Genomic DNA, 13,906 nt, shown 5'->3' with positions numbered 1-13,906 from the left:
TAAAGATGGAGTGAGCAAACAGTCCAGCAAAAGTCTTAAAACTTTAACACAAATTCTAAATTTCCAAATCTTTTCCAGGAATTTATACTGTTGGGATAATGTTAAATCAATCCTGGAATTTTGTAACAAATCACATCTGTGGTACAAATAGAGTGAACATTCTATCATTAAAATAATAATCTTTTCTTTTTCTTTTTCATTTTCATTTTCATTTTTCAATAACAGATTTAACTATTGAAAGTAATCGGTGTGAATAATATGTGAAGATAAAGCTTTGGCACATTATTTTAGAGAGTGCAGTCAGCCTCTTTTCAAGTCTACCACTTTGTGCATAAAGAGGTAAAAAAAAGTCTGACAAGAAGTGTCAAGAGTGACAGCTCTGGTTTCAAAGAAGAGGGGGTGAAAGCCATCAAACTTGGAGAGTGTGCACAACTACCTGCATGCCCTCTGGCAGCTGTTCATCTGCCTTAGACTCTCTCTCAATTAGGACGAAGTGTTTCTCTCTGAGGTGAGGAAAACTATGGTAGTAATGTGACTGAGGGCAACAGGTTACAGAGCTGAGCAGAAATTGAGTTTGCTCCTGGATCTGTGGAAACCGAAGTGTCAGCCACTGGCTCAGGTTCAGCCAACAGGGCTGCTTCTGACAGCACAGTTGTCCTCAGGGTAGAGAAGTAAATTGTGCATGAGTGGCAGCTTGGCCAGATTGACTGCTCTGTTCATTCACACCTGTGATGGTAGATTACCACGGTGATAAGGCGCAGAGAAATGCTGTGTTGTCAGAAACTATCTCACAGCTCAGTGCAGCAGGCCCCGAGTGGAGCCCTGAGGACACCAGCAACAGACACTCACTATTTATCTCATATTTACATGAGAGTACCAAGAATGTGGCATGTGTGAGGATTAGCATTCCTGTAAGTGAGATCAAATCTACAGACGTGTGAGGAGGCGAAGCTGCTTTAACTCATGTTTAACAAGCAAACCTCACCTGTTCTTCACTGCGACACACAGCCCTGTATATGTATTTCCAAAACTCTTCAACATTCTATTTCTGAGCGTCACATCCAAAGAAGATTAACGTTTAATCTTCTCTAACACATACAAATAAACTGACATTCTGACAGGTTGACACGCTGCCACAGGATGAAATGCCATACATTGAAAGAAAGAGTGTCTGTCAATCACAAAATAATTCAAAAAAGTCTAAAGGTGACATCATGTAATAAAGGTTTTCTTTCAAATCTTATGTCAGGACACCATACTTCTTGGCATGAAATGTGTCGTGTTCACAAACTGCACCAAATGTTCCTGCTACAGAATGTTTTTCAGATCACAAAATAAAGAACATGGATATGTAGTACTGTAAGGTTCATAACTGACATGGTCTCAAACAAAATCATATGTTTATGCCTCAATCACTTTGGAATTCCTTCTTAAAATACAGTTTTGAAGTTTAGAAGATGTTTGACAGTCATGACATCAAATCAAAACTCTCTAAATCACCTCTAAATCTCAAATCAAATAAAAAGATTGTTGCCTTTTTTAAAATGCTGGACTGAAGAGTCATTGCACAGAAGCTGGGCAGGACCTTGACTGAATCACATTATCAACTCATAACTCAACTAAGTGTTAAAAAATGCATCACCAACAAGCTGATCTGGAACAAATGACTAGCTAAACTGGCCTAGACTTGCTACATTGTTTTTATTTACTCATTATTTTTCTGTTGTATTCAGTGTATTCACATTCCGCTCTTTCATTGTCAATCCTCAAGGGCTGGTGGTCTCTGTTCTCAGGTATACCCTTTTACATGACTATGACGAATAGATGCACTACAGTAAGATAATTTTGGTGTGAATGATGTCTGAATGCCTTTAGCCGCTTCACTTTCAGGATCCTGGTTTTGTTCTCACTGTCACACTGTCATGATTATTATTGAGACACTTGAGCCGAGCCATTAATACTCTAATTAAACATGTTCTTTTCATTTATCTGAAAAGTCAAAATAGTCAAGTTTCTATCCAAATGTAGCTCAAATTTTAACTGTTTCCACAATATAAGAGATGTAAAAGAAAATGCAAATTGATGTGTTTTTCCTCCATATTGTTGTATGAATAATAGGAGTCCCCTCATGGAGATAAACTGCTGGTAGAGCTAATTCTCCATTCAGTTCCATTAAACCGCTGTAGCAGGGGACACAACAAGATCACATTTCTGTTAGTGTCTCACCAACTTATCCAAGCATTTCACCACTGTGCCTAATGCAGTGTTCATGCCATATCATTCAGGTGTAATTATGAGTAACTGATTGTGAAATAGCATTCATGTCAGCCTCCTAGTTAAAATTCTGAATGATCAATGTAACCAGATGATCACTGGCAATTCCTCCCTCCTCCACTACATCACAGTTAATAGCAGTGCACAGGGCATCATCTGTTGATTCAGGAGGGACACATTCTTTGTTTGTGTCTGGTTTCACTTGGATTCCTACAAATATGATAAAAACAGATAATATAGGCTATTTTTATTTTGTGACTATGAGGTTAGCAGTGAGGGCAATTATTTAAAATAGTGCTCAACACTCTCAAGTCAAAATAACTGTTTCCCTGTTTTTTTTTTTTCTTTTTTTCTTTTTCCCTGAAGCACCAGTATAACCTTACAGAGCTGTTAGGGTGGCTACGGAGCCTTAGAGTTTCTCATTGCTTATGTTGTACTTAACTTACTGCTGTTTGTTGTTGATGAAGCACTTTTCTATAACTTTCTTCTTTTCTTCATATCATTATTTTTAGGTATCTGATGAAAGCCCAGTGAGTGAGTGAGTGCTGTGAGCATGTTTTGTCACCTTGGCCTCTGAATCACCCGGGAAATGTTTGCCGGTAACACTGAGGCCAAACGTTGTTGGGCGGCAGGTTTCATCGTGCATAAAGCCACTGACATCTGTTTCACTCTGTGTCTTCCACCTGACTGAACTCAAACCATGAGCTGTCTTTGTGTGCTGCTGTGTCTATGCATCACTTTTTATGATCAATTGTTTGGCAAAGAGGCGGCTGTTTGTCTTTCACCCAGCAGCTTGACGGGGCGGAACAAAGTTATTCCACTCATGTTCACTCACAGCTCATACAAAGAGGAGGAAGGGATTTGTTGCATGGTGGGTAAATATTGTTGCCGTCTGTCAGTCATGAACCTGAGTCCAGAAGAAGGTAGACTAGGTGTACTGTTTAGTGACCCCAATACATCATGTGCATCTACACGGAATAAGCTCTAAAGTAGAAATCACACTACAGAAAATACTAAATTCAAATCTGAGGTGACAGTGTTTGCAGAACCTGTCAGGGCTGTGTAGCTGATGGATCTTTGTAGAGCGGACCTGCAGGTGTGTGTTATATTTGTTAAAGGATCAAGTGTCACAAGGGTCAGAAAATGAGGGAACTTAAGGATTAGGCTGGGGTTTAGAATTTAAATACATTACAAATTTTAAAGTTAGGTCTATGTAGCTAAAACTTTGGTAACTGTAGATGTAAGTCATGGTCAAATAAAGACCATGTTATGGGCTCAAATAAGGAAATACAATTTTGCACAGAAATTATTCAAAATGGTTTGAAGGTTGTGGTTATCACCCTTTTCGCATCTAAATGTCCAGAAATAATAGAAACTGCAAGGTTGCACAAAAAACTTTTGTGAATTTTCAAAGGCGCACAACTGTGTGTGAAACTCTGCACTCAGTTCCGACATTGTGTATGGCACTGAATTTACACATGTGCACAAATATTTACGTATACGCATATAAAAAATGTATATGTGCATGTGAAAATTTGGCCCTGCTTTCCTATGTAGCACCAAATCTCAGTCCTAGTTTCTGTATTTAATTTGTGCACAAAACTTCTGCAACTACAAATATTCTGTGCACATTTACAAACTTGAGTCTTTCATACAGTTTTTTCACAGGCTCACAAAGGTGACATACAATAAAATAATTTTACGTTTCACATGCTTAAACTCTTATTCGTCCTTATTTGAGCTGCCCTAAGGAGCTGTTAAATGAACAGCTGCAGGCTAAAGTTTAAAACACCGAAAACTGACACACAGGCTATATATTAACTCTTATTACTAATATAAACCTGCTTCAGATAAAGGCCTGGTACCCCTGACTTTGAGGTAAATAGAGTAGGTGAGTAGGCAAGTTGATGTACACCAGATTGAAATAAATCAAAATTTGTCCTGAAGGAATTAGTGGTATAATAGACATTGATTGATCTAGCAAGTATGGCTTTAGATTTTTAGATTTGAGCAGTTTTTTCCAGTGTGGAAACTTCTTATATTACTTCAGTTCCAGGTAGCCTCTTCGAGATGGATCCTCATATGCCTGTGTAACAGTGCAGACATGGGACCAGGTCATCAGGTGAAACTTTTAAATGGCAAGAAGATTAAGAACACTACAGTGCTGTGGCTTATTGTAAGTTAGGGTCAGTATAACAATCTACACATATGTTGCCTTGAGAAGAGAAAAATAGAGCAAGGGAAAGAAGAAGGAATTGATGAGCAACGGAAAGCACTCCTCTTTTAAGGCACTTGTACAGTTGATGAGAAAGGAAAGAACAAAAAAAGAGCAACCAGGTCCGAGAGAAGCAGCTTCTCATCAAGATAGATCCTGATATAGGTTTGGGAAGAACGAGGTGCAGCTCAAATGCCAAGATGATTTGCTGTCAGGATGATGGAAGAGCTGGCCAGGTATTGACTAACATCTCACAGTGTTACACACCTTGGGCAAAACTCACCTGCTGATTCTTGTGAATTCCTCTCCTCTTTTTTCTGCTTGACTCTTTGCACTCTGACTCTCTCCCTCTCTTGACTTTCCTCACCATTTATCTCTGTCTGTCTATCATGATCTCCTACCCTCTCCTCTCCTTTTTCTTATTACCATTTGATTACATCCCAGCTTGTGGGAAACGTCCCTCAAAAATGACAGTTGAGCCATTAAAATTTTTTGACTTGAGACTTGAGGACTCTGTTGGTCTGTCCCAAACAGCAATCACAACATCTTAGTGGTGAATAAAATGTTGATTTGTCATAGTATCCTTTTCACAACATTATCACCAAGTACACTAATATTAGAAAATCCTGCAAGCATTGGTTAAGGTAGGGTTAGATAGGCAATTAAAACATTTGGTTAAGGTATGGGAACCATTGTGGTAACATTTAATAAAAAGGTGAACATTAATTGCAGGTCTGTGTGCAGGTCTTGATACAAAGGAAAATGAATCCCCAATGTTCACACCCTGTTTTTTACATTGGTACTAAAGGGAACACTTCTTCCTGCACTGACACTGATCATTGGCATTGAAAGTAAACCATGACATGCAGAATTGCTCATTATGGACATAAATCCCAGTAATTCCCAGTCAGATGGGAGATATAATTCCCTCTCCTGGTTGGAGTTACCTGAAATACCTACATTTGGAGGCTTCCAGGAGGAAGTCTATTCAGATGCCCCAACCACCTTAACTGAGTCCTTGTAAAAATGAAAAGTGGTTCTAATGTGAGCTATGGTACGTCTGGTAACTCAGACATCCTGTATTTTCCTGTGACAATCTTGATGCTAGAGGAAGGGTCAAATCATTAGGCTTCATTTGGTGGGTACCATGGATATCCAAGGGTGTTGGTCAAGTGGCAGTATGAGATTGACAGCTCTGAGGGTCGCAAACCTGGTTTGGATTTATCCTGCAGGGACCATGAATCCCCATGCAAAAGTCAGTGGTCAGCAGTTGTTGAGCTATCTTGCTCTGAACCAAAGTAAAGGGGCCTTCACATGATAAAAAATTTGCTAGGCAACGCAAGTATTCCTCTCACTCCGGAAAGCTAATTGTTGTTTGTAAATTATTACACACAATGTATGTGAGTTTGTCGCAAAAGAAAGCCCTTGCAGTGGGGGTTTAGTGGGGGTTATTTAAGGAGAAGACCCCAGGTGAACACGGGGAGAACATGCAATCTCCACACAGAGAGGCCCTTTTTTCCTCGAGCAGCAGGCACCGAAGGCATGGTGGAGGACACGCCACCACCCACAGCGGGATTCAAACTGGGACCTCTAGCTGTGAGGTGACAGTGGCATGACTTTTCATGTCATGCCATCATGAAATCAAAACTTAAATTTGTCCAATACTTCAGTTTATGACCGAGTACCTAAAAAAAAAAATGATATTACCATCATGCTTTGCACCATGGTTAATGCTTATTAGCAATCAGCTTGTTTGCATTGTCACTTTGGACATGTTGATATGCTGATGTTAGCGGTTAGCTAATGTCTTTTTGTACAAATATTATATTAGATGAATTTTCTTCTGTTACTCATATAATTCAAAGAATCATGAAACATGGGACGTGATGGTAAACTGTCTGTTGTGCCAATGGATGGTAGTCACATGAGGTTTGCCTTGATATTAAGAGTGGCGTGGGAGCTGTTTCTCAGACATGGGAAGGATGTAAATTTAGGGACACATAATCAGTAGTGTACCTATGAATCAGGGGGTGTTTCAGCCTTTCAATACTAGACACCCTCCTCAAAGTTGGCCAGCTACAGGGTGATCAAGCCTGAGCTTGTGTTCCATGCCCAATCATGAAAATTGCCTGGTTGTTCAAATGGCGCAGCCCACAAAACCATGCAAGGCAGGGGCATTCTCTTCCCTGAGTCGAGCCGCATACCTTGTTCGCCCTCCTTCTGGAGGGTTCTGACCTGGGTTTTCAAGTGGGGTGTTGGGTAGTTGGATTAGTGTGCAGGTTATGTTGCTGTTCTTTGAGCCCAGCAAGAGTCCTTCCGCTTGATCCATATCCACTGGCTGCTTCTTTCGGCCGCTTCAGGGACTGATCTGTTTGTCTATCTATCGCAGATCCTGTCCATGGATGCCAAGGTATTTCAGCAGCCTGATGGTGGAAGAAGCCACAAAACCACTGCATCCCAGTTCAACCGGATAGACTTTTGCATTCCATCATCATTGTTGAGCATCTGCTGCCAGTTCTGTGTAACGCAGTTTCTTGTGCTCATATGCCTCTTCGGTTGAGCTCTCCCATGGGACTGTGAGCTCTATGATGTAAACAGACTTCAGCGAATGGGACCAGAGTACCAAGTCTGGCCTGAGGGTGGTGGTTGCAATCTCAGGCGGAAAGATTAGTTGCTGGCCAATATCAATTAGCATATTCCAATCCCGGGCCATGGCTAGCTGTCCAGCTTCTGGTTTTGTAGGGGGATGGTTGGGCTTTTTCTGTCCTTCTCGGATGAATGCTGGTGCCGTGATGGAATTGGTTGTTCTCAGGGGCGAGGAGTTGGTGGAATTCCTCTTGCTCTCAAGAGCTGCTGCCATACTCTTGAGGACCTGGTTGTGCCTCCAGGTGTAATGGCCTTGTGTGAGGCTGGTCTTACAACAAATGAAGATGAAAATTCAAGAGGATGGATTTTTTATTTAAGTACCAACATTTTTGATAAATTAGCAAATTCAAAATGCATTCTTCAGAATGTCCAGATGATCTCAATTGATAAAATAAATAGCAAAGTGATACTAATTTACACATTCACTAAAACAACACAAATACTATGATAAATAGCAGAATCAAATAATCAATGAATTAGGATGCTTGTTTTTTGTACCTTATAATGGGATCGTATTTCATGGTTTCATACTTTTTAAATATAAATATTAGATTTATTGTATACTAGCACGTTGGTGAGAAATAAATAAATTGCTGTCCATCCTAACATGCAAAACTGGATGTTTCTGAAGAACAGTAATTATATATAGAGCTTTATATACATTCAGCAACAGGTATCAATCAATTGGCTCATAGATGATCATTTTTTACACCAGAGAAGCTTGGTAGCTGGCCTAACTTACATTACCAAAACTGTATTTGTTTAATTGTCCCATTGAAAACAACTTACAACAGTATTAATGCACCTAGTAAACTGTATTAAGCACTGAGAGACATGCAGTCTAATGTTTCTGTGACAGTTTGATTTGGACTAAATTTTCAACAAATCACAGTCTTGTTCTTTAATCCAAATTTCCATTTCACAAATAAACACTTCCATTATGAAATCTGTACAAATGTTGATAGCTATCCCTTCAAAAAAAAAAAAAAAAAAAAAAAAAATTAACCCAGCTGTAAAAGCAGAATGCAGAGTGTAGCCTACTGCTTCAGCTCCCCATGCAGACAGCAGGGGGTGGGGGGTGGGGCAGCATGTGAAGACAAGTGAAGTTTCATTTTCAAGTGTTCTCTTTCCTTTGGCTGGTGGAGGTCAGTCAGGTATATTTGGTGGATTCTGTCCTGCAGTCACATTTCCCTGGTAATTCATGTCTTGCAGGAAAATCCTGTGGCCTGTGTGTCTTGTGTCTGCACTGTTTTGTGCTCAGTGTTCATAGCCGGGAAGGCGCTGTGGTGGGTGGGGTTGTACCAAAAGTGATGGCTGGGTCTCAGGAAGCAAAGTAGGAGCTCTGCATGGAGTACAGACGGTCAATAGGGTTCCCTGCTCGACCCTGCATGGACCCTACATCTGAAGTGGCCATGAAGCAGTCACTTAGACTTGTCAGAGACGCGTCACTGTCAATGTCATGGAAGATGGAGTCTGTACCTGGGAAGAGCAGAGAAATCATGGTCAAACACAACTGTTGTGGTGTTTTACTAGTTTAACTGTTGAGATCTGAAAGCTATGTCTTATTCAATGTGGTGTGCATATGATTGACATGACACCTGTCATGACCATGGAGTCTTTGTGAATGTTTATGTTATTATGTCATTTTTAATGCAAAGCTGACATTGTTTGAGAAGTCTTTGTTATGACAACTTGACATTAACTAAGACAACATAAACATGCCATAGCAATTCTAATCATCAAACTTAAACTATTGAGCTTCCTCTGTTAACATTACATTGAACTGTGATTTGTGGTTGGTGTTGACTTTGGCTGTTATGGTACCATTGTTATGGTGTCATGAATGTTTTTGTTGACCTCAACTGCAGTGATTTGACAAGTGAAATGTCTACATATTTACATGTTTCCTGTGAAAACAGGAAGCTAGTGGGACTTGTTGCAGATATTGATTGGCTGATATTGATTGGCTACAGTAGCATATAGTTCTGAATGTGTGTTATGTCCCCCAACCCTGCAGGTTGTGGAGTGACTTGTCTCACTCAGATTGGGTAGTGACAATCCTATCAGCTGACTCTGTCCAGTGACAAGTCCCTCCTTAGTCTCTAAATATCAGAGAATCAATCTGCTGGCTTCCATTTATCACGGCCAGGGTGGAACAGAAATTTATGATGGGGTACAGCCACCAAGACTGATAGAGATCAGTCTGATGACAGGGACGCAGAAGGAGTTTTCTTGCCAGGTTTGGCTCCTGGCACCCCAGGCCTGACTTTTTTTTATTTTTTATTTTTCTGATGGATAGATAGCTATCCATCAGAACTAAGTAAATCACCTCTGCAATGTTTCTGTATTCCATATTGTTGAACTGGCCTCCGTTGGTCTTAGCTTACTTTAGCAACAAGTCAAGCTACTATCTTTCCATCCTGAAACTCCATAAATCATTTATGTAAACTTACCATATTCTCTGTTGTCAAACTGGTCTTCTAACATTTAATGACATCTCAATGACAAGTCCAAATTGTGCCATCATAGTTGAGGTCAAGGCTGCAGTGTGGCTACCCGAGATGATCACAACCATTCTTAATAATGCTTGTGATTCTGCCAGAAACACTGCAGCGCATTTCCCAGAAGTAGCTTTCTGCTCTGCTCTGCAGAACAATTTTCAAAATAATTTTCAAAATAAAACACCTTGTGCAGACTCCATATATCAGCAATAAAAACAATTACAACAGACAAGAAAACCTTTAACTATGTCACTGAATTACCCATGGTAGTAACACAGACATCAAGAAAACAATTACCAAATTAGCAAAATCCCAGCAAATAAACAAAATCAGACAGGCAAAGCACTCCACTTCTGAAATGCTCCAAGGGGTATGAAGCCATATGGAAGATGGAACAAAATTGCATTGCAGCTGGGAAGCAACGTGGCCATGCCCAGTGGAATCTCTGCATGAGGCCTATAGGTTACTTTGATTGCTTTGTAGTGTGTTGGGATTTCTATCAGGTGGCAGGATAACCTCGGATATAAATACTGTGTGATTGTATAGTATGAAGAACCACAAAAAGTCAATCTTGTTTGTTTTTTCTTCTGTCAACAACATTTTTCCTTCGTCCTGTTAATCAACAGAGCAGTACAAAGAACTCCCAAAGAGCAATGTAACAAGTAGCCTACAGTAAGTCTAGAAGGACTATTGAAATACACAGTGTAATCTCTCTCCCCATCCTCTTGAGCCGTGTGCAGGCAGTCAGTGTGTGGATATGTGGCATGAGGGGCACAGAGCATGTGAGCAGCTTGGAGCGCTCAAAGCCACTCCAAGCTGCTCCAAGCTGCTCCAAGGCGCTTCGCTTAATATCACTCCACGCTCCACTCAGGTTTGACCCCGCACCACTTAAATCACTCATTGCTCACTCAAAAAGAGGATTTTTTAGTTTGAACACTAGCCAGACAAATTATAATGCAAAATAAGAGATCTGCAAACTCGTCTGGTTCCTTGCTGGGCTATGTTACACAATCATTTAATCTTATTTAAAAAGTCACATCCTAATTCAACTCAAACTTGAGGCTAACGTTTCTTTTTAAGATAATAAAAGCATTCAGAGCATAGGTTATAAATATAATTTTTTAAACAACATTATTTTTCTGATTTTTGAATTTTCTCTCGTGTCATTTTCCAACTTCAGACCCTCCCACACATGGAACAATAAATATATGAAATAATAAATGAATCAATAAAATATTACCCTATAACTCACACAGGTCCAGCTAGAAACAACACAACCACAGAATTGATGGTAACACTCAGCTCATGAAGCTTCACAAAATTGTCTTTCTGGCCATCATTGATTCACAATTAAGATCATACACTAGATGGCAATGAAGGGACATTTGAATAAACACTGTTCCTTTTCCATTGTAGGTTAATCTTAAGGATGATGCTATATTCATAAGTGGTCAGTGGTCACGTTCATAGTTTGTGGATTTGAGATTACAAACAGTCCTAACTTAAAACCATTTTAAATTGAAGTCATCATGTCATCAAGCTCATTTGGTATAATATTTCTCTCTGGTTTCTTTTGGGCATCACCTCCTCTAGTAGACATTGTGACTTCCTCATTCCCACAGAATTTTAAAGGTGACACATTATGCAAATTTTCCAGTTCATACTTTTATTTGGGTGATCTGCTAAAATAGACTTACATGGTTAATATTCAAAAAACACATTTTCCTCATAGTGTACATCGCTGCAGCACCTCTATTCAGCCTCTGTCTGAAACTATCTCTTTAAGGCCCCCTCTGAAAAGTCCACTCTGCTCTGATCGGTCAACTCCCAAAGGCCTGAGCCAGATTGGTGCCTGAGCAGGCACTGCAGCTCACAGCTCTGCCAATGCTTTTAGCTTCCAAGTTTAGCTGCTTTCTTTTAATGTTAACATCCACTTAACATATTCAAGCAGGAATGTGATCTGTTTTAGCCCTGGCCTCACTGCTCAGCAGGCCACTAACATTACATGTTTTTATGGTCTGTGCAAGCTAGCTGCTGGGTGCTGATCAAAGCTACACAACGTTGCCAAGAAAATGTATTCCTGTAGATTGACCATTTCTCTTTGACACGTAGGTATATCGTTACCTTCAGAGTATGGTTTTCAAGTAAATTTACATACAGAAGCAAACCACTCATAAACGCACACACACACGTACACACACCTGGCACCTGAGCTAGTGCTGCAGTAACGGTACACTTTTCTTGTTAGCAGCATCCAACCTATTACTTTTGTTATTGGCTTAAAATGAGGTTTGTCCTCTATTGGACATTGACTGGCACAGTTGCTTGCAAGGATCATGTCACAGGCATTACAGCCTGTGTCATGGCTGCCGACCGAGACGATCTACTGGACCAAATCCAAAAATGTTTATTCTCATTGGTCATTTACACCCCAAATAGAGCCCAACTTTAAAGACAGTTTCTCTTCACTGTCCCTCAATATTACAGCATTAGCCCAACAATGCCCAAGACTGTGTGAGTAGCCACACGAGTTGAGCATCTTGCTAATGCAAAGTTCAACAGGCTAACTTACATAACAAACAGTAAAACAACATAAAACATGGCAAAACTTAGAGCTTCCAAGTTTGAAGTCAGGTCATGGACAACTGGTATTGATCAATCGTTGAGCTTGTATCATTACTGGCCCTCGTTTACAAAGCAGTCTGGGAGTAAAATACACACATTTTTACAGTGTTTCTGTCACACTGCCATTACAAAAATACAGTTAATTGACTGGGTCTTGACATCCTAAAATGGTAAGAATAGATTAAGATTTTTGTGTTGGTTGTTGCAGCCAAAAACAGAGAAAATGGCATTTTTTTCATTGTATCTGTGACATCTTCCTGCTATTGGAGACAGAATGAGCGAGGTAATAACACTGATGACTGTGACGCAGATTCACTCTGTAACCAGCGGGTGGGACAGTGACCAAGTTAGAAGACGTCAACTGTATTGAGGTGGGCCTAAGCCCTGTGTGATGTCAGATGTGGGGGCCAATCTGACTGGAACACTCATTTTTACTAAAGGTGGAGCTCCAGCTGGGGCTCTCTTAAATCCAGAGTCTCTGGAAGCAACAGTTTTCTGGCTTCCCTCCACTTCTGTAGCCCGTACTCCTGTAAACATTATGAACTGCTCCTCGGTTCAAGCAAGGGCAGAGCACAAGACACTGTCTTGTCAAAGTCCTTTGTCTGAAGATCACTGGACCCTGGTTCGAAACAGAAATTGCAGCCTCTACCCATTCACGTGCCTCAGAGCTGGAGCTGAGCAAGAGGTTTACTGTCTTAAACTTCACAGCCTTGGGAGTTTCCCACTGCCTTCTCCTTCCACCTTGATTATATGTGGGTCCATCATCAGAGATGTTAAGGAGATATTGGGAAAAACATGTTGCTTTCCAGGTGCAAAAATTCATGGAATAACACATAAACACCTGTCGATGAATATTCATCTCCATATGAGTACAAAAGACATTCCCCCTCAGCAGTCGGAGCCACTGAAGCAGGACCTCTGTAACTTGGTTAATGCGCTCACTTCAGTAGGCATGCTCTAATCTCATTATTCAGTTGCACCAATATTCTCGACTCATTTGCCCCTTTCAAGGTTGTGGTATGCTAGATAATGTTAGTCAATGAATGTGGTGTGCATATTTATTACAATTATTCTGACAGAAAATTTCACATGACTTTGGGGTTGTTCACTAAGAAAGCATGTCATAGTAAAGGGTTTCCTCATAAGCTACTAGTATGCTAGCAAGATGAGGTTAGTTTTCCTTCAGGGCTTTTTGACAGAAAGTGCTATTTGTGTGTTTGATGAGCAGAGTTGAAGGTGAGCAGGTACACATGAGCTGCAGGCAAGCAGCGGAGGGGTGGGTGGAGATAGAGGTGGGTTTATTTGCATATTCATATATCCATGCATACTAAATGAAGACAAAGTGTGTGTGTGTGTGTGTGTGTGTGTGTGTGTGTGTGTGTGTGTGTGTGTGTGTTGTACAGGCACACAGATGTGAAGTACTGCTCTCTTGAGTATCACTTGGTTTTACTGGGCTCACTGGGTCTAAATGATGACAATTTGATGGGTTATCTGTGTTTAGCCAGCCGTCACGACTTACAGGTTAATTACCATCACAGCCAATCAAATGGGGGTGAGGTTAACATTGATAGGTGCTGTGACAAAGTGGATTAACCATTCCATTTGCCACTTAACTACATGTTTATTTTCATGGTGGTCTCACATG

General features: G+C 40.5%; 1 protein-coding gene across 1 annotated transcript in view; it reads right to left on the bottom strand.

Moving 5' to 3' along the window:
• Positions 1-7,428: 7,428 nt before the first annotated feature.
• Positions 7,429-13,906, bottom strand: part of LOC139348689 (LIM/homeobox protein LMX-1.2-like) — a 56,739-nt gene continuing 50,261 nt past the window's right edge. Inside the window, exon 8 of the mRNA XM_070988968.1 lies at positions 7,429-8,614. Within this exon, the coding sequence (XP_070845069.1) occupies positions 8,457-8,614 (158 nt within the window). The 3' untranslated portion in view covers positions 7,429-8,456. The remainder of the gene's footprint in view (positions 8,615-13,906) is intronic.

This window comes from Chaetodon trifascialis, chromosome 20 (assembly GCF_039877785.1).
Source record: "Chaetodon trifascialis isolate fChaTrf1 chromosome 20, fChaTrf1.hap1, whole genome shotgun sequence".
Classification (NCBI taxonomy): Eukaryota; Metazoa; Chordata; class Actinopteri; order Chaetodontiformes; family Chaetodontidae; genus Chaetodon; species Chaetodon trifascialis.
Note: the sequence above shows the minus strand (reverse complement) of the source record. Positions and strands in the feature narration are given on the sequence as shown.